The sequence below is a fragment of the Rattus norvegicus genome, chromosome 17 (genome assembly GCF_036323735.1).
Source record: "Rattus norvegicus strain BN/NHsdMcwi chromosome 17, GRCr8, whole genome shotgun sequence".
NCBI classification, from domain to species: domain Eukaryota; kingdom Metazoa; phylum Chordata; class Mammalia; order Rodentia; family Muridae; genus Rattus; species Rattus norvegicus.
Window position 1 is genome coordinate 80,507,916 of NC_086035.1, and position 25,632 is coordinate 80,533,547.

At 41.1% G+C, this 25,632-nt stretch overlaps 1 protein-coding gene across 11 annotated transcripts in view; it reads right to left on the reverse strand.

The window, feature by feature from the left end:
- The window catches only part of Mindy3 (MINDY lysine 48 deubiquitinase 3), a 78,596-nt gene extending 53,512 nt beyond the window's left edge, over positions 1 to 25,084 (reverse strand). For 4 of the 11 annotated variants that reach the window (XR_010058841.1, XM_017600496.2, XM_063276247.1 and 1 more), the window contains exons 1-8: positions 24,765 to 25,082; positions 16,016 to 16,095; positions 12,160 to 12,220; positions 10,301 to 10,471; positions 7,249 to 7,300; positions 6,241 to 6,355; positions 3,780 to 3,853; positions 2,524 to 2,603 (exon numbers count right to left, since the gene is read on the reverse strand). Coding sequence is in view for 8 of the 11 variants with exons in the window: in XM_017600496.2 (XP_017455985.1) it covers positions 2,524 to 2,603; positions 3,780 to 3,853; positions 6,241 to 6,355; positions 7,249 to 7,300; positions 10,301 to 10,471; positions 12,160 to 12,220; positions 16,016 to 16,095; positions 24,765 to 24,858 (727 nt within the window). In the remaining 3 variants the exon portion in view is untranslated. Of the gene's footprint in view, positions 1 to 2,523; positions 2,604 to 3,779; positions 3,854 to 6,240; positions 6,356 to 7,248; positions 7,301 to 10,300; positions 10,472 to 12,159; positions 12,221 to 16,015; positions 16,096 to 24,764 lie in introns of those variants that run through there. The other 7 variants (XR_010058840.1, XR_010058842.1, XM_063276246.1 and 4 more) reach the window with 6 other exon arrangements.
- Positions 25,085 to 25,632: the final 548 nt, after the last annotated feature.

The following is a 25,632-nucleotide window of genomic DNA, read 5'->3' on the forward strand; positions in this document are numbered from 1 at the left end:
TTCCCCCTTGTGCCATTGCCTGTCTCTCATTGTCTAAGCTGTGTGCCATAGCTAACAAATTGTCATTCCTGTCTAGTAAGGCTGCCGCTGACAGAGTCCTTCCTCCCTTGTGCCATTTCTCTAAGCAGTGCTTACACAGGTACAGCACTGAGCAGCCTGCATGCTCCCATCCAAGCCTATGCTGTCAGTCTTCTTCCTTACCAGTGATCATCACACACGAACTGCTTCTCAAACCTAGCTGCACACTGGCCATGTCCCAATACCTAAAAACTCTACCCTTAACTGTGCTCAGCTGGGGCCTGCATATTCATGACTTTAAGGTCATAGAATAATGTACACTACTCCATTCCATCTGTCTGTCTCCCTGTCTAAACATATAACGTGTATGTTTCCCCAAAGCCCTCTTGTACATACCACCTGTCCACATTAAAATTCCTGTGTCTACTTACGCCAACGTAAACACAGTGCAAAAAGCTTCCTTCTTGCTCAGCATGTCTACGGTTCTCATTTCAACATGTCTCATTTCACCACGCATCAAATCATCTATGTGCACTTGACAGAACATTGAGCTCTTCCTATGCGCCCTTGCAGACATTACAGAACTCTTAGTATTTGCAGTAGCCGTCTGAAGAAGGCGTTACTTCCAAATAAAAGGATCTTAAGGCAAGAGAAGTCACGCCTCCTTGTTTGAAATCACTACGTACCTTTGCCATTTATGTCCACACTTCCTGCCATCTTTTCTAAACCAGAGATATGCACAGCAAATGCTGAAAAAAGTCTGGATTTTATTTTATGCTTGAACATCTGGACACAGAATTAAGTTCAAGTAACATTCCAAAAGACAGAAGGGAAAATTTAAATACACTCAGGCAGTTCTTTCTGAAGATAACTCTATCTTCTAGCCACTATTTAGTCTTAATCCTTAAACTGTAAACTATCCATCGCAAAATGAAAGTCTTAGCCTTGAATGGCGGTACTTTGAGAGTCAGAAATGAGTGAACTTGCATATACCAGGAACCTTGGCTTATACAAGTGGTGAACCAATTCTGTAAACTGAGATAAGACCTCCCTCACAGATGGTAAGAGCTTATGCACCTAGGGCAGGAGTGCTGGGTTTTATCACAGGATAACCTGAGAGAGATTGTGCAGTGCACAGGCAACTGGGCTGAGAACCTTACAAAGGAACAAGAGACGAACAGTTGTGGGCACAGCAACCAGCAGGAAGGAGCAGTGTCAGCAGCCAGGGGACAGTGAGCTGAAGCTGCAGTTTCCTCTCTGGCTACTTGAACCTGCGGCAGATTTCTCAGAGACCGGGAGGCTTTGGGAGGAGGGGAAGGTGAGAGGGAGCAATCAAAGACACTCCACCCTGCACAGTACATTAGCGCTTTAGCTAGTGGGGCCACCCGCTTTCACATCTACATCCGAATGCAGAGTCCTTAGGCTGTGCTTGAACACAGAGAGCAAACACAAGACAGAGCACTCGGGACATCTTTATCCTTGCAGTGAGCAAAGCCAGCCTCTTACTAAGTCAATTACACTGTACTCTAGTGCAGAAGTCAGGCTCTCATTTCCAAAGTGCACAGTGGAAGGCTGTATGGTATTGTATTGTGTTCTGTAAATTCTGGAGTTTTGGAATTTTAACCCAAAAATTTTCTAACATTGGATCTTTCTGTGAATTAGCTATACATATTTCTAAAATCTGAGGAAAATTCAAATTAAAAGTTGAGAATCATTCATTTGGCAATGGGAAATAGCATTAGTGACATTTTCCCAAACATAGTATGTTCTCTGTTGTTTGGTAACAATGCTGTCAGACATCAAATCAAAGGGAAACAGCATAAACTTGCCTTTGAAGAGAAACTACGAAGCTTCGTATCCTATGATAGACATTATTGCACTTACCCCGCAAAAGGCACATGACTAAACAAAGGAATTTAGAGTCCCCAGTAACAAACGAGGGGATTTCACCCACAGCCACACCGCAGCTGTTTAAGCAAATGTCCTGACAGCGTCCCAGACATGGCGATGCTGGTTGAAGGTGAGTGGATGTAAAGCCCCAGAAAACATCACATCTGCATAGCACCTATGTAACATGTAGATTAAAAGTAATAATAAAAGCCGGGATCTTGTCAGAACGAGTAATTACTTACTTTACAGTTCCCTCTGACTGGCTGCGCTGCGTGCAGTTCTGTCTCTGGACAAGCACCCTGTGCTACACCCACTGAGAGACAGATTACCATCTCTAAAGTTAGCTCCACCATGGTAACAACCAGAGAAAACCAAAACCTTGACCATTGAGCCTGCCGAAGCTCATAGATTTGAGACCCAAGATGGCTTCCAAAAACCTGCACTTAACGTTATGGCGTCTTAGAAACCATAAAGGGTTCTTGTAATCGAAAGCACTTATCTTAGCAACCACATAATGTAGGGCCATTACATAGAGATAAATCTCTCATACTTCACTAAATCACTGGTTGTGCGGGAACACAGCGGAGGAGCGAACACAGCGAAGGAGCTACTTACGCATTCCTGAGCACTCTCTATCGCCATCCCACACGTTAGAGACCGCGTGCCCCGTCAGGAGGAGGTTTATTAAGCTTTGGCTATCAATAAAAATTAAATATCAGTTAAAATAGGCACAAAGCTAGTTCTTCAAGCAATTCCTACAGTTTAAAATGACTTCTTACATTAAATTGTGTTAAAACAAAAAGGAGCGGAGCCCTCCCTCGGCTTCCCTTTCCACGTCCAGCCTTAGCAAGAGCGTCACATCCGTGGGAGCTCAGAAGCCTCCCAGCTTTAAGATACTTTATTTAAATGAATAAAACTCATTTCTCTTACTATTACATTTATTTTTATATGTAATCATTTTGGAATTTGTGATTATATTATTTTTCCTCTCCCCTTCCCTCTCTTTAACCCTTCCCGTGTACCCCTTGCTCTTAAATTAATTGACTATTTTCCTTTAATTGTTGTTATATACACTTACATATAGACACACATACACACATATATATACATACATATATACACACATACATATACACCCATACATACTCTTGAATAAATATAACTGCTCAGCCTACATGATACTACTTGTATGAACATAATTTTAGGACTTAGTACTGGAGAACCAACTGGCAGTGGAAACCTTATTGTGAAGTCATGGGTCTTGGAGAGAAATCTACAAAGACCACTTTACTAAATCAGCATAATCCTTGACTGCACTTGTCCTTACACACCCAATTCTCACCCCTCACCAATGACACTTCTCTTTGCACCAGATGGAGACCATTACAGTTATATTTCACATGCAGTCTTTGATGGAAGATAGGTGAATCTTAACAGCTGAGGCAGACACATGTAGAAGGAAGGACTTGTGTGAGAATAGATTAATTTCACTATTCTACTGATTTGGATAAAATAAGATAAAAAGGAAAAAAAACTAGAAAAGAATTGTTTCAATTCATGAAAAAGCTAACACAGTTAAGAAAATATTTGTTTCAATATTAATGTGGGTAAATTTAGATTTTTTAAAAGGCCATAAATGGATATGTAAAAACACTTTGTTAAAATATATTGGCACTAGTAATGTAAACAAGTTAATTGTCATCGTAAGAGTCATGTGTAAACACCCTGAAACTGGATGTCAACACCGGGCAAACACTGGCACAGGGCCAGTCAAGACTGTAGACCTCTGCTCCCAAAGAGTCCTCAGAGCCTGTCCTGCCCGCAATGTGTAAACAACGTAGGACCAAAACAGTGTTGACCGCAGCCCTTACCTGCCATGCCCGTACACAGGGTCTATCAAAGGCTCGTTTGCATCTTCAATTGAATTCTTTATGTTTTCAATGCCCTAAAAGAAACCAAGAGTTTATTAACTTCATTTAACACAAAGCATGACCAGTTTGGATTATCATGTTAATAAAATACTGTCCACATTACCCAGCCTTGTATTTGAGATGGTAAGAAGTAACTTCCGGAAGATTACTTTCCATTTTCTTTCGTGGGCTCTATGAAGGGCGCTAAGGGACTCAGGGGTTTATATTTAATGTTGGTTAAAGGGACAGAGATAACAATTTTCAAGAGAGAAGAGGAACTCATTTAATACAATGAAGTTAGTATTTATTTATCTTCAAGTTAAATTAAATTAAAACCTAATATACCTACTGAGAATCTAAATTTCTTTAGGTCATTAAAAAAGTTTTATAATGAAGTCACAGACTTTGGAGTTTAGATAGAGATTATGATTAAATACACCAGAGGTACATAGGGAAGAAAATGGGAAGTTTTCATAGGACGATACTTTCTCCCCCGGATTGGTAATTCAAATATAAACGAAATAAAGTATCAGTGATGAGAACAGGCAGTTTGTCATTTCCTAAACACAAGCTCCCGAGACCTTTTCAGTCTTAGAGACGAGAGGCTAGAAGCACAGAAGGAGTGGGAAAGTAACTCCACAGCCACGTTCACCCAGTCTGAGCCGCTGTTCTACTAGAGGCCACAGCTGAGGGTGAAACAGACCACCAGCAATCAAAGTGTTAAAAGGTTGTCTAAGACCCTTTACCACAGGGGAAACAGAGAGCTAGGTGAACCTGACTTGTCATCCTACAGAACGAAACAAAGCAGGCTATGACAATGTCAAAATGCACAGTGGGAAAAAGAGGGCAGTCAGTGGGCAGAAGGGGAAACCACTTTAGAGAGCAAGGGTTCAAAGGTATCCCAGGGAACAGCTGACACAACGGCTGGGATACAGGTCAAAGGTCAAAGGTCAGGGATACAGGGAGCATCCGATTTTGCAGCATAAACACTGGTGGAAAATGAACAGTGAAGAAAAGCTCATGAGGGTGCAATACCTCAGCCCCTACCACTGCTGACACTCTGACTTCCTGACCTCATTCAAGTGTTTGGTCGATTTCTCTTGTAAGTTATTCTTGATTCTACATTCTTGTTCCATTTCTCTTCCATTGTATGGTCACCATCCTGCTTCATTTAGGCTTCTACTACCTTTTCAGGTTCCTTGACTCTAGTATTCCACTTACCACACCTCTTCACCGCAAACGCTCATTCAACTCAGGCATCCTTCTACCCACACAAGAAGACTGTGGCACTGCCATATTTAACAGTATATTGTGTTCCAATTCTGGTGATAAAAACCTTAAGTATTTTTTGCACAATTCACGAGAGCCCTCTTATATAAAAGGTGTGGATATAATTTTTCACAGTTGTACCCACTGCAGTAGGCTTGAAGTATTATGAACCCCGAATCTGTGTTACACCCCTATCTCTTTCTTCCTTAGGCTTGCTTCTCCTACTGTCTGTAAAACTTTTCTCATCTATAAAGGCCCTACACACACCAAATGGTCCTTACTACCCAGAGTTTGTTCTTGAGTCCTGTCAATAAACTTAAGTCATATCTTCTATTTTTCCAAAATGTCTTTTGCATGTAATAAATAAAAGAAATCTAAAAACTAATGCCCCAAACCAACACCATAATAGAATTATTAATATTCCATTTTTATAATGAAAAAATAGAAAATCTTTATTAAAAAAAAAGATGTCACATACCTATCATACAGAGTCAATGCTCAAAAAAGTAAGAAAAAAAAAAAGCTGATTCAGACAAGGTATAACCAGGAGATATTCCAAGTAAGTTTGCAAGGCCACAAGCAATTAAAATGGACATTTGCAAAGAAGACAGGAGTGGAGTTAGGTGCAGAGAGGTGAGCTGAGAGAAATAGCTACCCACAGAAGAAAAAGAAGAACAATTACACAGGACCCAGGAAAAGACTCTTCTGGAATTCTAAATTTCAGAAGGAGAAAACTGAGTAAGAGAACACATAAAGAAGAAAACAAAATAATGAAAGAAAATGCTTTAAAAAAAAAATGAGACACTGTATGAGAAACTAGCATAACAATTAACAAATAAATCCAGAAAAAGGAGGGGTCAGAAAGTCTCTGCAGGGGCTAAAAGGTCAAGTGCTAGATACTGCTAAGATCAAAGAAACCAAAATCAAGAAGACCTGACAACATTCTGTGACGGAACATCATCAGTCACCTCTGCGGTCTGTAAGGGCAGAGGGGAGGAGAGTGTAGAAGTGGTTAAGGAACGAGTGTAGGCAGGAACAAAGTCCTTACGAGCCATAAGATTCTTACCCTGGATGTACAAACATCGGCCACACAGGTTCTAACAGCAAACAGGAAAAGAGCACTGAGCTAAGAAATAAATCGTCTTAAACAAACCTTTGTCAGTAATACAGAATAGAGAAAAAGCAAGACTCCAAATTTGTTTCCCCACATTGAATACTGGTCCAAGACAGCATCTTTTAATTCTGATACAGTTCTGAATGATCTTTTTCTGGGGGGGGAAGAAGAATTAAGTATTAATATCCTGACTATTCCATTTGTAAATGGAAAAAAGTTTCAAATTCTTACTCATTACTATATACAAACAGGAGATTTTTATTAAGTATCTTCAAGTTCTAAAAACAAAAATTTAGCCATGGAAAACAAAAACTAGTGCTGACAGACAGCTCCTACCACACATAACCCGGTCTCCTGAGACGGTCTGAGCATCGTCAGGGAGCTCCAGCTCTCCTGGGTGCATGCAGTACCTGGCCCAGTTCTTCAGTCTATGCCATTATTTAGACAAAAATTATTGGCCCTCTTCAAAGAGGTGTTTAACAACCAGAAACTATGATTAAAGCATGAAAGCTCTTCAACAAACATCTGAGGGCTAAAACTACAGTAAGCATTTGAGGCTTCTTTTAAAAGAAATTAATGTTAAATTTCAAAATACCACCTATAATTCTGTCAACACAGCGGCCTCCCTCTGGTTTTATAATAAAAACTTTAAATGTTCTGATGAAATATGGGTGCTTTTAATAAACATTACAAGAAACATATTTTGGCAAAAAAAATAATCCTAGTCCTTAGCTCACGACAAATGGGTTTACATTCATTCAGAACAGAAAAGTATGATAAAATGATTTTTCCCACTGATAATGATGAAGACATATTTGATTCAGTGTTTTGAAAAAAATGTACTTAGTTACTTTAGAACTTAGAATCATACACATGTGTATATTATTTTTAAATCTGAAAGCAAATCAATGTTCAAACAAGGTATTTAAGCTCATGCCTAAGTTAAGAAGTGCTATGTATATATAAGGGCCTTTCCACAGTATGAACATACTTAAAATGGCAATGTGTCCACAAGGTAGGTATTTTAAATGTTTCAATGTTACTTACTGAATTAATGCATGAAATCGCTCAAAGCCAAGCTCTTCGACAGCCAAGGCAGCTATACATAAAAGACACTTTTCAGCACTACACATGGCAAATAAATGACACAAGATACACACAGCAGGCTGTAAAGACTTTCAAGCAATCAAAACAGTCCCTGTTCTTATTCCCTTATAATTCTCAGTTTACTCTGAACTTTATAACAACATCAATTTATAGTTCATCATCTTAGTTACTATGGTTATAACTAAAATGGATATAGTACTGAGAACGCAGAAGGGTTACTAAGTAACAAGCATCTCTGTACAGTTCAGTCACAGCTAGGAGAACATGCAAAATAGGAGGGACTACTGCCTGTTTGTCACACATTGTCATGTGTCCTGAACTTAAATAATGCCCTAGTTCACGGGTAGCAGTAACCATTGGGGCTCATCTTTCTCGACATAAAATCCTTAGGCGTGGTGCTCACTAACTGGATGCATATCCTAGGCATAGCACTGAAACCACAGGTTCAAGGACAGATTTAAGTTTGTTTCCTCATTCATTCATGCAATCGGTAACTGTTAAGACTGTATTAATAAGCTACAAGTGTTATATTTTTTTAGTCAGTGAAAGCGTTTAAGGGAAAGCAGTAGTAAGGTTTACTAAGTGCTGGGCACTCTTGAGAGCACAGGCTTCCCTCACTTAATGGTCATGGCCGCATCCTCTCTACTTGTAGAAGAGGGATCTGAGGTCCACAGAGGAATCCTAAGAGCACCAAGCTCTAACCAGCACTGAAATGTAGTCTTGGCTTCCAGAAGATAATGTCTTTAAAAATGGCTAATCAAAATGACTACTTTCTCACAATGAACAATTTCATGAAGCAAATCATAGTAAGTCACACATATACATTTTCACTAGTGACTAAAAAATGATTATGAGATCAGAGTTAAAATTTTTATTTACAATTTAAATTTTTACATTATATAGCTTTATATAGCCTGATTTTAACTTTTCAATGTTTCAAATGACTTTCTAAAATCTTTAGAAGTCCAAATGGCTTAATTTTTCTTTTGGTTTATGTGGGAAACAAACTGAAATTGAACCCAAGAATTCACTACTGCAAACAAGTGTGCATTACTAATAAGCAAAAAATATATACACCACAAAAGCCAATGGAGGTAATGCATACACAATGTGTGATACCAATGAGAAGGGAAGGATTTCACAGTTAAATTTTGAGGAGGAAACACTTCTATCTAACCTCATCCAGTCACACTGTTTTGTACACTGTGCTGCACTGTGATGCTAGACATAGAGGGTACTTTCAAGAGGCAAAACCTATGGCTTAGCAGTCAGAGATGGTGGGAATAAAGACAAGAGAGGAACAGAGCTGGGAATAAAGAAAAACAGGTAAAACAGATTGTTACATGGAATAAATATTTCAATGTAAGTTCAGTTCAACTGTCAGCATCTAAGGTCAATTCTCAAAATTCTCAGTTAATAATATTCTAAAAGTATATGATGTTAAAAACGTATTTCATGGTTTTGTGTCCTGTTCACTTTTAAAATGCGGCACTAAATGAACTGGAGAATCCCTCATCACACATCTAACTGGCCCATCTAAGTTAGTGACCAGGTGACCAATGGTGCGCTCTGCCGCCTTCACTGGAGAGCGTGCCCACGTGTTAGCGTGGGAATGCACCACCACTCTGGAGTACGGTATGCATGTTCTACTGCAATGTAAATACAACGCTCACATAAAATGCTAAACGAGCTAAACCCTCCCAATGCTTTGTGTCCCTTTCTCAATATTTAGTATCTCAAATAGAATTATTAACATGCTTACATGCCGCACAGTAAAATTTACAAAACATTTAAAAATGAGTCTAAATGATGTTTTACTGTCGTCCTTTTGAATGGTTTCCGTTTGCCTTTAAATGTCATTATCAATTCCAAAAGAAATACTTTTTGAAAGGCAATGTTTTAAAGGTCTGAAAAGAAACATTACACAACTGTTTAAATTTTTAAAATTAGTTCTTGCAAATGTGTTATTAAAATTTGCCAAGCACAAGCTGTTCTAATCATAGAGGGAGGGAAAAAGTGGATAGTGAAACCACGGGCATTTCAGCTCAGCGAGGCAACAGTCTGTAGACAATTCTATATGGAGAGTGAGACCCATCACAAACAATCAAATATTTACTTCCTAATGCCTGGAATCTAGAGTTTACCAATCATTTTTATATAGAAGGCAGTGAGTATGTTGCAGTATATACAGAATAAAGTACTTACTCAGTCTATGTATTTGGGAACTACCAATTATCAAAAATCACCTACTCGCAAGATTATTCCTCCAAAGCACACCGAAAACCAACTTCTATCTATCTTCCCTACCATCAGGAGTCTCTAATTTACTACCTCATGTGGCCATATTTAGGCCACTTTTAGGAATGTTTGAGTATGTAATTTTTATGAATGAGAGTAGATATTATTTGTAATTTTTATGAATGAGAGTAAGTATTATTTGTATTATTTAAAATAAAGAAACTACAGTCAAGATGTAGAAAACTTTAGACATAAGTAAAACAAAACTAAAATTACCTTAGTCCAAATATATAACAACGTTCAAAAGGTTCAAGAGCAAAGTGGCAGAGTTTAATTAAGAGAGTATCTCCATCTTTGCTCCAGAAAGTGGCTAAGGAGACTTAAGCATGTAATGGTGTAGAAAGCTCCTCTTGTCTAAAGAACACTGTGCACCTGAACCTACGGCATACACATGGATTCTTTAGATTCTTAAAATCAAAGTTCTATACTCAAAGGAGAGTTCATCAAGCAGAAATTAGCTAGAATTATTATTTTTTAAATGCTTAAGAGACAGATGTAACTCCTTTTGCAAAAATGCACTGTCTTACACCAAATGAAATAATGGAAAAGAAAATAGAAAATATTTAAGATTCCTAATTAAACTTAGATAGAGAAAGTGTTATAGAAATTTAAAATATTTTCTCTTCAAAATTCTAATAGACTTATTAAAACAAAAGAACAAGAAATTACTTCATGAAATAAAAACATATCTTACAAGAATGTCCCACTTGGCAACTAGACTGTGCAGGACTCCCAGAAATCCTAGCGGCGTCCTCAGTCGTCCTTCCTCTCAACCATGAAACCATGCAGTATGATCCAGAGCTGTCACAAGCACTTTCTAAAATATCACACAAGGTATGACAAAGGAGCTCCTTCTGCTCGTCCTCTAAAAATAACCAAAGCGCAAGTTACAATGGTTTGTCTGGAAAAGAAAATCGAGTCATGAGAAACAGTAAGAATGCCTCAGCTTAGTAATGAAAATCAAGTTTTCTAAGGATAAGGAAAATCCATATAATCAGAAGACTGTAACTTACTCTTCAGAAGAGCAATGTGTCTGAAGATTAAAATATCATCACTTTAAATAATGGCATCAGTTAGAAGAAGACTGAAGAGTGCAGAACTCAGCACCATGAGGAATACTAAGCTAGTCACCGCTGTCAAGCACCTCAGCACTCAGCTTCCTTTCCTGCAGAAGGAGCAGCAGGACCCTGGGGACCTTGGCTCTCCAATTCTGAATTCTGCCTGACCCATTTACAGGAATAAAAGCAAGGCCATAAGACACCATCAGTACACAAAACCACAATCCATTACTGTAGCAGAAGCAACCACGATGCTGCGGAAAGCAGAGGCCATTCACCCTCCCACAGCAAGCTGAGCTCTGGTGTTTTGTTGAAAGGCACAAACAAGGCTGTTTCCTCCAGAACCTGGGCAGTCCCTCCCTCTTTCAAGCGGTGAGTGTCCCCTCTCCAAAGCACTACCATACTCAGACTTCCAAATGCAGCCTGGGTAACTGCAGCCCACATGACAATTTATGATAAAAGAGCTCTTTGCTTCTAATGGACAGTAATGGTTCCATTCACTTCCCATCATAGCCTTCATGATGTGATGATGATGATGATGTTTGTCAAATGTGTCAGAGACTGTAGCTTTGAGGAAGAAATGTTTTCAGCAATTAAAAGTCATAGTGATAACTGACTGGCTCTCAGAGTTTCTTTACTGAGATTGTGCACTTCATATTCACACTAAATATGTGACCAGGACACCTTTAACTCCTCAGTTCAGAGTCGTGAGGAGATGCTGCAGTCACGGGTTCGAGCGAAAGCTGTTATGTTCTTACACACAAAGCTGGCACTCTAATACCCTGCCTTCTTCCAGAGCCCGAGAGGCTCACACGGAATTCTGCGACTGAGGGGAGATCTTTGTAAACTGCCAAGTGGAGTGCAAATGTTTGTCATCAGGAGGTGTCCTGTATCACAAGCAGCAGAAACTCTGATTGCGTCATCTGCAATATAATGACTTTCAGGGTTCCCACTTAAGAATGCATTATAACAAAGGGGAAAGAATGAGAGTCCACTCTTCATCAGAGCTCAGTCAGGCAACAGGAAAACAGGAGGGAAGCCACCGCCAACACACAGGCGTGGTGGTGCAAGAATTGTAAGCCTAAGGACAAGTAGTTACAGTGGGAGGAGACAGTAGTTACAGTAGGAGGACCACAAGTCTGAGGACAGCCTGGCCTACAGCGCGAGTCCAGGCTAGCCTTGTTATACAGCGAGACCCTGTTAGACAAACACCAGAGCACATGGGTATTGAGTATGGGTACATCATCATCTAAAGGTTGAGACAAGCAGCCATGTAAGCAAGAGGCCTTATTGCTCATAATACCCTGTCTTCTGTCTCTTATTAAGAAAAATCTGAAAATAAACATTTTAAAATAAAGTCACTGTTTATGAAACTTTTTGAAACATCTGAGAAATAATATTCCATCAATTGTTTCCTACCGAAGACAGACTTCTTCAAACGATGTAGAGCGGTTTAGAAGAGAAGGAGGAGAGACTTTAAAGCCAGCTAGCGTACCTGAGCAATCCCGCCAGGACGACTTCTCGGAGGAAAACAGAAGCTTCTTCAAAAGAAATGCCTTTACACAAGTAAAGCGACAGTTAGAATGCACGGTAGTCACAGCTCATGCAGCTCTTTTATTTTAAAAACAGAAAAACTTAAACAATCTTTCTGATCTTTTGAGTAGTTTATTCAGTCTTCCCCCACAGTCAAGTCAGGGCGTAAGTATATTCTAAGTATATAGAATATACTAATATAAACTTTGAACATACTAATATACTTAGTATATACTAATATAAACTTAGAATATACTAATATAAACTTTGCCCCAGATTCACTGGTTACCCATCTCAGATACATACTTTCTAACAAGTAGAGAATCAATTCACGTAATAGATAGGTAACTGGAAATTATAGAAACCTAGAAATCTGTTCACCTAGTGAAAGTTTACAGGAATACCTCCACATTTCTCTTGGATTTCTGGGAAAAGAGACATCTAAATACAGCAATGGTCTGTTCTTTCCTGTAGCTCTCGGCTGTTACACAAAGAATACTACTCCTGGCCCTCTGCAGAAACCTAGCAAGGCCCTGTCTTAAACTAAAATACAAAAGCACTGTGGACGAAAGGGTAGTAAAGCACTCGCCTACCGTGGTAAGATTATGTGCCCAGTACCATGAAGAGAGAGATGGGAGATGGGGGGGTAAAAGTCCACTAGTAATCACTGTCTCACAATAACTCAGAACTTCATGAAGTGAGTCATCAAGCTATATGGTTTGAAAGAAAAATGAGTTGATGTGTAATCTAATACTGGCTACGTCATAGAAAACTGCGGGACCCGGGACACGGCCTCCTTCAGGCGCAGTGCAGTTGAGTTGCCTAAATGTGGTTTCTGGGGCTCCACCTCTTGAACATGAATCCCTGTGCGGCAAGTGTAAGAAATGGGGAACTATGGACTTCTTATATGCTACTAGAAAGGAGGATGGAGATGGCTTGAGTCTTGATTTACTAATCAATTAATCAAAATTGATAGGACAAACTCAGAATGATTTCAATCAGTATTGTACGTGAAAATGTATGCAAAGCACTCAGCATACTGCCTGGCACGAACAGGCCACCAATTCAAAGAATGTGACCACCCCAACAGTAAAGTCCTACTGTCCTACACAGAGACAGAACTTATAATTAAGTCTATGCCATCAGCAACAATCAATGTGGATTAACTACCCTGTGTGACTCCGTACAGTACAATCTCTGAAGGTAAGCGAGGGTATTTACCCCACCACTAACACTACTGCTGTTGGCATATACACTGCCTTCATCATATATATATATATACATATACATACATACATACATACATATACATATATATATATAAAACACTGCCTTTATCCCTTCTTCATAACTACTTTTGGAAGAAGGAATTATAATGCATACATTAAGCATCATATTTTCTGTTTTTCCCAGAAATCAATAGCCATAATCAATACTTCTATGAAGTTCCAAGATTTACCTGTTATATCCACATTTAAATTTTGCTGTAATACATTAGGTTGGTTGCAACTTCTGCTATTATAAATGAGTTTCTTCATGAAGAAGACTTTATCCACGTGAAGGACTATTTTTAAAGAGTTTCTCAGAAGTACATTATTGCATTAAGAAACTGTATTATTACAACTCTCACCACAGTCTACAATACTTTCACAGAATCTTAGCTAGATCTGAACTAGGCAGCAATATTCAAGAGTGCTGGTATCACTCCCCCAACATATGCCTTGACAATTTTATATTTAGAGAGTTTAGGGGGAAAAAAGGAAAGAGAATCAAGCTGAAGCTTGATTTTTACTGGCCTGCGCTCAGCAAACGTCTTTATTCTTTTCTTGTCTAGCACCAGTGTGCCTGTTAACAACTACTCTGTGATGCCCATTTGACCTGTGGGGATGGAGTGTTTTTCTTACCCAATTTGTACTAATTTATGGTTAAAGACAGATAATATCCCTTAATAGTAATATTTATTGAATTTTTTGAGCTTAAAGTAATCCTTTTTCTTAGAACACTGGTACATTAATGTTTTGGTTTCTTAGGTATATATTTGGCCCATGGTAAAAGATGACCTAAAATCGTTTGCCCCTCAATCTGCTTGTCATATTGGTAGTATTTATAAAATTTCATAACTGATTAGAGTTCTTTTATCATGGTATTAATAAACCTCGGTAAATTCTTATTTAATAAATGAGTTATCTGTTTAATGCTATTCCTATGTACATTTTCTAGAGGTATCATAATTTAAACTGCATGGTTCAAATGTTACTGTTAATATTTTGACTAAGTGCTCTCATTACTCTTAATGATTTAAGCAGAAACATTTATATGTGTACATATATAAGGTTATTGATTGAAAATATTGGCATGTTTCTCAAAGGTCTGTAACAAGGCAGTGAAAATTTTAATGTTAAAGTTATCCTCTGTTTATTTTTGATATTGCCTGTAATCTGTCTTCTGTCTAACTATATTCACAGACCTCCAACCCTATAGCTGACCACAGAGGCTACTTCTAAACATAATACACATGACAGGGCAAAGGTCTTCAAACCCAGGCAAGATTCCTCTTGGTACCTGAAAGTTGCCTCAGTAGACTCAAGAAAATAGACATAATAATTAGTATTAGTATATTATCATATAAATATACGTAATCACAAGACTATAAAAATGTTCTATAATTACTGTTACATTTAAACTTTCACTCTATATACTTAACCACTTTGAACAGAGATTTGGACACTCTCGTTTTTCTTAATAATTTTACCAATGTGAAACCAATTAGCTTTATTCTTTGCAGAAATAAAATAAGGTAGAGGTGTACTTTGGAATAACTCAGACTGCTTTTCATTTTTTAGTTATGTTTTTAGATTTACTCTATGGGTGGAAAGTTTTGTCTGCATTTCTGTCTGTACATCACATGCGTCTGAGTCCTCTGCAAGAACAAGTGTGCTAACCACTGAGCCGTCTGCACATTCCTGAGATGGCTCTCCTTTTAGAGAAAGGAAAAGCGACTGCCTTTTACTGAGTGATGTAAGCACATGGAGGCTAATGTTAGGAACTAATACATTATGTAACCAAGAGTTTAGAATGTATCCTTGTGTCCAGTGGGTAATCTGCACCATTTCTATTAAATAGACATTTTAAGTATGAACAGCTTTGAGGTTACACTGAAGTCACACTTATGACAGGAAACCAGAAGCTGCTAATTCCAGCAATTTAACAGTTTATGGCACTATTCAGTTCTGAAATTCAAACACATTAAGATTTAAAACAAGGCCAGTCTGAAAACAAAACAAAACTCTTTTGTACAAAGAAAAATATCCTTTAAAGTGCGTTTGTAGTTGGTTGCAACTTACGTAGAAAGGTCAATCTGTCACCTAAAATAATGTATAGAGCTAATGTGTGTTAAACCCTTAAAAGGTTAGGACATGAAAACATGCTCTCATCTTCAACTTTGTAGAAATATCTTTGTAGACAGAATAAATGGAAAGGCCTCATTGCTATGATTATAACCTTTAAATGTATAGATCTTATAGGGCCAACAGGCTCATTACATTACAGAAGCAATCTTCATCTCTAATACTAATCTAAAAATCAGGGTATACCTCTTACTTTTCCTTGAAAACTGTCAAAATGTTTTAAGGACTCACTCATGCTCTAAAATAAATAATTCATCTTTACTTCGGAGAGTTAGACCTCTATGTGTAAGAGTTGTAAGACAGCCATATCTGGTCGTTCTATAGAGTACAGACATCAGAAAACAAAGGCAAGTGCTACACTTTTGAATGCGACGCCCCTGATCTGAGGAGTTGGTAAATAGTCTGTGTTACCTGAACAGGTGCAATAACAGCACAGGGGCCACCTTCAAACTGCTCTAATGCAGATCCCTCTGAGTCACTAAACACAAACCCTAAAAACGAAAGCAAGCAGCAAGGGTTAAAAATAATTCCAGTAACATCTATAAAAGAACTGTTCGTGCACTTTGCTTTGAGATCATGTTTCACAATAGCCAAATATCTAGTTATTGGAGAGAATGTTCGGTCTTTCAAAAGACCAAGAGGACTCTGAAATCGTTACACAACTATTGCCTCTTTTCCAAAATAGTTATACAAAATCTCTCTCTCTCTCTCTCTCTCTCTCTCTCTCTCTCTCTCTCTCTCTCTCTCACACACACACACACACACACACACACACACACACACACACACACACAATTTCACACCCAGGAGAGGTAAAGTAGACTTATTGAAAGGATGGACATTAGGTCTGACTTTTATTTAATTCTTGGTCTGATGAATGAAATTAGCTCATGCATGGCAGGCGCACACTTGGTGCTAAGCTACACCTCCAACCTCTTAAACCTTACTCTTGCATACTTCAGTTTGCTTGAAGGAAGACTAAAAGCCAAACACTCTTTTCCAGACAGTGTCTTTGATGTTCACTTCAGCCCCCTCCCCTTTAGACATTACTGAGAACACGCACTGAAAGGGAGCGGTGGCCTAGGTGGATTTCCATCTTCGAGTCACATTCTGTACTGAAGAGGAAGGCCAGGGTGGACAGTGAGTGTTCACAGGTTGGCTCTAACAGTTTAGATACTCCGAATCAGCACTAACTGACAGCAGCTAAAGTTATGCAGGTGGCCTTGGGACAGAAGTCAGGAGAATCTCCTTCTAGGGGGAAAGATCACATTATCTCCCTGAGCTTCAGTGGTCTTATTTTTCAAATGTTCACTTTCAATTCCAATATGGTAGGGCTCTCCTGAATTTCAGTACTGTTTAAATTCAGTAGTAACACGATGTTTGCTTATATCTCATAAATACCAGATCTTATAGGTGCAATTCAGAATATAGACACGACTCCTACAGTCTGGTCTACAGGAGCGGATAATCCAGTTGAGGAGACAGGTAAATAGGTAATACTAAAGCATATGTCAATGTTACAGGAGAATGAAGGGTGTCCTGGGTGCAGAAAGGAACGACTTACTCTGCTGCGCAAGTTAGACACTAACAGGCGAGCAGAGGCTGCTTATGGCAGAGGGTTTGGCTGGGAAACAAGGGCAGGCAAATAGTGTTCGGGTGGACGCAGTATCGGTAGTAAAGGGTAAAGGGCTGTAAGAGCAGAAAATGTTGACAGATCAAAGAGAAACGCAGTGCAGCTGAAGGGCAGGTCAGAGGTAGACAGGAGCGCGAAGAGGCGAAAGGAAGGGGAGGAGATACACACCACAGACCAGTGAGCCGGAGGAAGCTCTGGTTCTTGCAGGACTACATTTGCTTCTTTTGTAAAGGCTGGAGGAGACAGGAAGGCTCTTTTAAGAGCGCATTAGAGATGTAACTGACCTAATAAAAGCTGTTCTCCTATGGAGACGAGGGGCTGTTTTCAAATGGTGTTGCTAAAGTAAAATTGAAGTTTGATCACTGCATGTAAATGGAGCATGCCTGGTTCACAGAAATGAGAGCGGCCTCTGACGTTTCTACAGACAGAAAACAAACACAAAAAGCTAGAGACTCAGAGCTTCCTCACCCTGTCTCTCCTCTAACCTCTCTTCCAGACAGCATTTAAATGTTTCACATAGTTTTTTAAAAAGTCAGTGATTCCACCAAGAAATCCTCCTCTCATTTTCCAGAGAGCCAACTAAAATCATGAGCCTAAACCTGAAGAGACCTGGCCTCTTGCGTTCTGGTCTTTTGTTGCAGGTCAGCCTGTTTATTCTGGATCTCGCCTTTTGCATGCTGGTGCTCCCCAGGCCCTGGCCTTGGGATTAGGCTTTTTCTTGTCTGTGTGTTCTCTGTGGTAACATGCAGAATTTTATCTACCCCTAACAATTTCATCTACTCCCTCAATTTCCATTACTGACTGTAACTGAGAAATCCCCAGATACAGACCAGACGCTGCATCTGAAGTCCACGTGATCCCGCAGTGACTCCAGTCTCCCTGGTGAGGTTCTTCCAGGTCTTCAGACGTTCCTGTCTCTACCCCTCAAGGGTTGGGATCACAGGTATGTTCTACCAAGCCTTTGCACATAATGCTCCTTCTGCCTGAAACATATGCTTGCCCTTTCTGAAGAAACTGACTCATCTTTTAGGCTTCTTCTTTCCTTTTGGCTCAAGGCTCCAAGACACATCTCCAATGTGTCCTGTATCTCATCCACTTATAGTTCAGACAACTTGCCCTCTCCCCCAGAGAACAGATAAAAGCTTCCAACCACAGCTCCCAAACCCCCCTAGTCTTCTGTATGGCCTGGAGAGGGTTTCAGAGACGGAAAACAGATCTGGTCACGAGCTGCTGGAAATATTTCTATTGACTTTTACTGCAAGTAAAGTAAGACCTTAACTCCCCTTTCTGGTTACAGACATGGTAAGATCGGCCAGTTCAATGGACCTCCATTTTACTTTCACTTTGCTTGGCTATCAAGGCCTTATGCTCTTCTTCTCTCTCAATGAAATGCTTCCTCCTGCTCTGGTCTTCACATTCTTCAGGAGCTATTTAGGTGTGAACTCCTTAGAGAGACTTCCTGGCAAACCTGAGTATTCGCACATGCCTCCCAGAGCCAGCATTTATCATAATCTATGTTTATGTTAATTTACTATACAGGTGTCCCTGGCTGGTTTCACCATATGCTCTATACTCACTGCTTGTTAATGTTTGCTGAAGTTCTGAAAGGGAGGACAATCAGGGGTGTTTCTTTCTGCGATGTAAAACAGTTCAGTTAGAAACACGTAGAGGAGCCATCACTACCGTCTAGAAGTGGGGACACTGGACCTCGGGGCAAGCTTTGGGACACAGAGAGTCACTGCAATTATCTGGGACAGTTCAGTACAGTGAATGCCAACACGCGCTGCAAAGACGGTGAAGCTGAGGACATTAAAGAGAGAGAGGCTAGGTCAGCAAGGTAGGACGTCAGCTTAGAAAAGCAGGCAAGACAGAAATACAGTAGCAAAGGCTCCGGAAAAGATCAATTAGACGCAAGAGCAGTCAGCTGCGACATGTGCTAAGACAAGTGCTGAATCAAGGGTGCCACCAGATTACTGCAAAGGAAACTCAGACCCAGAGAGCAGCCAGACTCCAAACGACAGGAGAAATAGCAAAAGCAAACTTTGTGTTGTACAAGGTTCAGAGAAGGAAAAGGGAGGGCAGGATGAAGGATTATTTTGACACTTGATGACTGAGCTAAAAGAATGAAGGTTGTGAGGGGAAAAAGGCATATGCTTTGAATCCCAGCTCTCAGGAGGCAGAGCCAGGTGAAGTCTGAGTTTGAGCCCAACCTGGGTCTACTTAGGGAGTTCCAGGGAACTAGGGCTACAAAGTGAGACCCTGTCTCAAAACAAACAAACAGAGTGAATGAATAGGTGACAGACAGACAGACAGACAGACAGACAGACAGAGAAAAGTGGGGCTTGATGCAGCAACAGATATGGGAAAAAGGAAACTCAAGACCTGTCTTACAAGAGAGCTGAGACAGTGCAGCACAGCAGAGTGAGGACCCACCAGACAGAGGGTGTCAGATGCGCCCTCCCAACCCCTCTACACTACAGAATACAGTGCTGGAGACTGGGGCGAGGGACCTACCTCAAGTTAAAGTACCTCTCACAGCACTATCCAGACGTTATCTGCCTTCATGTTAAGTTCATTAATTTTTAAGGGTGTAATGGGATCCTGAGCTGAGAAAACATGAAAGCTGGTGGCCTAACAAATATAAATCTTAGAACATTTCTAAGACAAAGAAAAGCAAGGCCACTGGCTGGAATCAAGAGAATGAAGAAGGCGAGAACTGAAGACCTGTGTGGATGCTAATTCTGGGATGTACAAGGACAGCTTGTTGGGGGCTGGTCTGGTGCTGCTATGTATTCAAATGTTAAGCTCTGTACCCCAAGACCTGGTTGCCCGAGCTGAGCGAATTCTCATGTACAGCAGCCTTTGTTATATGAGCCCTGCTCCCCACTTTAACGTCAATGGGATGAACAGGCTGGACCTGTGACTGGGAGGTAGAAGGGGAGGTGGGATCCCAGGAGAGACTGGGGAAGAAGGAGAAAGGAGGCAGGGAAGAGAGGCTGCCAGGAGAGGCGATGGACCATTAGCACAGGGATGAAGACTGGAAGCTGGGGGGACTCAGCTAAGGTGTAACTACTGTCTGCTGAGGCCAGATAGCTTTATCGACCACACGCTGGAGCTCCTGGTAACAGTAAACAGGGAGCTGGACGTAGTTAAGATGGATGGAAAAACCACGGAAAGTGACAACCAAAAGTGCTTGTTATCACAAGACAATCAAATGTCAGGTCCCAACTAGGACTGAGAAACGAGGCCAAGAATCTGTGGCCACACCGTCCAAATCTATCTGTCCCCATACCTTCTCTTCTGCTAAGCTGGGCTGGGCCTGGTCAGCACTTGGAAAGAGAGAGACCTTCAGTGTTTGTCCAAGGAGACTAAGGAAGGAGTCCCGTACTGCATGTGAGTATGGAGGAGGAGTGAGGTTCTACAGAATTCAGTTCATGTAATAAACATCAAATTAGGGGTGAATCTTAGCCTTCCCTAAAGAGTCTAATATTCAAAGAAGAAGCAAAAACATTATTAAAAATCCTACTACTATAATTTACCTATCAAGATCTAGGGGAGGTGCTTACAGTCACAATCACACTGAGTTGTTTTATTTTTACCCTTGAACATGAGTTTGTTAATGTACAGCTACTTTTCTTGTCAAATGCTTTTTCATTCAAATTATCTCCTAGATTTAAAAAGAAATTTGCTTATTACAGAAAGAACAATTTCTGATTAAATCTAAAGTGACTCATTTAATAACTGATTTGACATACAGAGTTTTGTAACACACTGTGGCACAGTGAAGATAGTGACCATGTCCTCAGTTTCACATTTTATAGCACTAATTTAAATGTGGGCCATGAACCATTTTGTGAATGTTCAGTGTTTATTCTCAAGTCTTGACTGTACATACACACATCCCTCTAACCAACTGGACAAGTAAGGGTTCTAAAGTCTTAGTAACCAGGTAAACCAGCGGCACAGACTTGATTAGATGGCCATATGGTTTGGGCTAAGTCAAATATCTGAATGGGGTCCCATTTTCCTTAGGTAATAGTGTCAGAATAGAGACACTTATCTTCTGCTGTCTTTCAGGGTTGTAAACCCTGTAAAACATAACATCATATTACAGATGTTTAAATCTTGAATTAACAAAACTATATTACATATTTAAAGTACTAAATAATTAACCCTCTCCTGTGCTTGCACATTGTGGCTTTTAAAAAATTGCTTGTTAGCTGAATTATAATTTAGTTAAGTTTAATGAAAGGAAAACCTAAGTTCAAACTTTGAACCACATAATCTAGGAATGAATGGTATGTGTGTGTGTGTGTGTGTGTATGCCACTGTGAGAGGACAACTTGCAGAAGTTATCTTCCTCCTTCAAGCCTGTTAAGTTCTGAAGGTTAAACTCAGGTGGCCAGGTTCGTTGACAAGTACCTTTCCTCACTGAGCTATCTTGCTGGCCATTCTATATTTTAAAATGACACCTCACTCTTCATTCAGATAGAAATCTTGTTTTTCATATTATATGATAAACACTGTCCCTTATGCATGAAAATCTCAAAATCTAATTTTAACCAAATATGGTCCTGCCCCATCACAAAAAAGATATCCCCATGTTAAGCTATAGATAGTAACCTCTGTTTCCACCACAGCTGCGGGTGAAACAATGAAACAAGAGGTTTGGAGGAAAGGGCAGTGTGCTTCCTGAGCTCCTGAGAAGAGCTAAGCTAAGGCCAGGAAAACACTGTCCCCGAATGCTTCTTTAAAAATGTTTTGGAAAAGTTGTGCCTACGCTACCGATGACAGCTTTTGCACAGCACCAGAGGAACAGCGAGGAGGAGAAAAGTCCCTGGTCCTTTGCAGGGAATCTACCAAACAAGTTGCACAATCAGCACTGAAAACTGAGCTCCTAATATGTCAAATGTCCCCATCGGTATGATCAATACTGCTGCTGTCAGACAGAAGACACCAATTTGGGTTCTGCTGGGGCATGGTCAATATGACCACTTCCTACTGTCTCCAATGCTGATATTCTTATCTGCTCCACCTTCCCTCCTGGGCTACAACAGGGACCATCTTAATTACTGTCTCACAAGTCTACTGTCAACTAAGGCAACCAAATCAACCGAATACAGAACCCCTGTCTCCTACACTCCAAACCTTCCAGTGACTCCTATTTCACTCAGAATGTGGGCCCATGTCCTTTTAATGGCTTATGTGACTATATTACTTTTAGAATGTTTATTACCCTCCCCTCCTCACTGCCCCCTCTAGCCACACTCCAGGGACTCAAGTGTTTCCAGGTCTCTACGTCCCTTCAACTAATAACCACTGCAGGTGCTTGACGTTTGCTCTGCCATCCCAGGCTTCTGAGGCCAGGGCTCAGGACACCAGGGAGAGAAAAGAGCGAGTGCTGCCAATAAACTAAAAAAGTAGAAAACTTGTTTTCACAAGGTAGGCAAAAGACCAGGAGAAAACGGAAACAAAAAAACAAATTGTCAAACTGAAAAAAGCCAGTTTGGAGACGTGGCACTGTCTTTTATCCCAGCACCCAGGAGGACAAGGCAGGTGGATCTCTGTGAGTTCAAGGCCAGACAAAGCTACATGGTAAGGCCCTGTTTCAAGAACGAAAGTAACTTCAATTCAAGCCTTTTGTTAAAAGGCTTATTGACTTTGAATAAAATTGGGCATCTGGAGAGATGGCACAGCAGCTAAAAGCACTGGCTGCTTGTGAAGTAAACCCTGGTTCAGTTCTCAACATCCAAATGTAGGCTCACAACCATACATAACTTCAGTGCCAGGGAATCCAATGCCCTCTTCTGGCCTCTGTGGTGCCCATGCACACAAAGAAGCAAAACACTCATACACATATATGTATAAGTATAAAATGAAAGCAAGTAAATCTTTAAATAGGGATTGCTCAGAAAGAAATAACCCAAAACTCGTACTTCTTTAAGTGAAATGGCTTTCCGAAGAGTTAACTGAAATTGTCACATCAATTAAAAACTGACAACTGTGTGCTACTCCCTTGGCTTATTTTAACAAGCGAAGCAAAGCAACATAGTAGCTTCACAAATGTAACTTCACAAACTGTAATCTCTCCCAGTGTAACTTTGCTCTAAGCTAGCCATTTTATACCTATATCTTACTTTCCGAAGACCGAGGTTACAGCTGTCAATTCAATGCAGTTATCGACCACAAAAATCAAGCCACATTACTAATGCAGGAAGTCAGTGCCCTATGACTACTCCCACAATCCCAAAAGACTACCACAGCAACATTTATCAGTGCCCTCTAAGAGTAACTCTGAGCACCATTAGACTAGCAGAGGAAGTGCAGCGACCCACATGTCTTTAAAGAATGTAACAACAATATCAGACACCGTCTCAAAAGTAGGGCTAAGGGGGACCAAGTGAACAATGTTGCAGCAAGCAATACTGTTTCCATTCAGAGCGCCACACCTAACTACATTAATTACAACACGAAACTGCTTTCTGGCATTAGTCACCTGGATCTCCACCCTCCCAAAAACCACACCAAACACTGATAACTTAAAGCTCACTGGGAGGCTGGAGGTGTAGTGATCCTGACAATGGCACTCTCTGGTGTCACATATTGCAGTCCATCAGGGCCCAGGGCTCATCCCCCCCATCACCCCTCCCTGAAGCAGATCAGCCCAGAGTAGCAGAGGCACTTGGGATCTTTGGTGAACTCTCTCACCCAAGCTCTCCCCATCAAAATCTATTTAGAGCAGTGGTTCTCAACCAGTGGGTCGCGACCCCTTTGGGGGTCGCATCTCAGGTATTTATAATCACAAGTTATGACAGTAGCAAAATTACATTTATGGGGTAGCAGCAAAATAATTTTATAATTCGGGGTTATCACAGCACGAGGAGCTGTATAAAAGGGTCTCAACGTTAGGAAAGCTGAGAACCACTAATTGGAGCTCAGGGTATCCGACAGCCCAGAGCGATGGTAATAGATCCTAACGCGGGGTACCCGAGATGCCCGAGCTGGGTTATTGGAACTAAGTCCGGGATCTAGAACTGATCGCAGTCCCAATGGTGATCAGAGCAGGGGTACTGGGATCAAACTCTATAGGAAAGAGTGCGAGGACCCGAAGAGTAAGAGTTGTACTAGGACCAAGCGCCGGTACCGGGAAAGAATGAGAGTGCGGGAAGCCGAGAAGCCGGAGCTGGGGCACTGGGACCGAGGGCTGGTACAGGGAAAGAGTGCGGATACTACAGGGACTGAAGCCGTGATACTAAGCGCGAGCACAGGGAAAAGTGAGGGCATCAGAGCTAAAGTGCCAAGCCCAAACGGGGATACTGGGACAGAACGCGGTGCCTAAAGCGTGGTTACTGGAACCCAGCACTGGTGCTGGTGAAGAATAGGGCATTGGGGCCAAGCGCCAGGTCCCCGGGGTGATGGGGCCGGGGAGAAGTGGTGGAGCGGGGGTACTGGGACCGAGTGAGGCGTCCTGGCCCGACTCCCAGAGCCCTAGCTGAGCGGCTGGAACGGTGAGCCCTGCCCTGGTACCTTGCGTCCAGCGGCAGAAGATGGTGTCCGACAGTCCGGGACTGCTCTTGGTGCCCCACACCAGCTCCAGCAGCTCTTTGGTCACTTCGGACATGATGGGGACTGGACAAGAGGGTCTTTGCTTCCCGTACTCCGGTCCCGGAACATAGGGAAGGGAAGGCTTGAGAAAAGGGCAGCGGGACGGCGGCGGCCGAGGCGCGATTGGGAGGCCGAGCGGGATGAGTGTAGCTCGGTGCCCGCAGAGACAGCGCCTGTCAAGCCGGGCGAAGCCGCAACTAGGAGTTTCCCCTGCCGGAAGCGGCTTGACTTCCGGCTTCCTTTAGCCCCGCCCCCGCGGAGGGCTGGGGGGAGGGGAGAGACTCTTCCCCGGAAGCGGAAGTGGGGAGAAGCTAATAGGAGTCTCCGGCTTGTTTTGGGAGTTGTCCAGTTTGCGGGTGGTTGGACTTTTTACTGCCCTACCCGGGGGCTAAGAGAGCCTCTCTTCTCCTGGACTCTGACTCCTTTTTTATTTCCTCTTTTAAAAATTAATTTCTGATCACTTTTGTAGCAGGCTTTGAGGTTCTCACTCTATTACCCGGTCCTTAAAATCTAGGATAATACACAAAACTAAAATTTTAAGAGAATAGGCTATACTCTTGAGTTGGAAGTTGCCTTCCACAGTGCCCTTGATAAGCCATGAAAAATCCAACCAAGTCATTACCTGGCTGCTCCTGTAAATACATTTTTGTATTTAAAATATCTCTAAAGGGGTAACATGTATTACAAAGCTAGATGGAGCTAAGCTGACCTAAACCAACCAGGTGATAAATGGCACAGATTTCATCTCTTAAATTTTAAGACCCTATGTTGGCAAAACTTGGGATTAAAG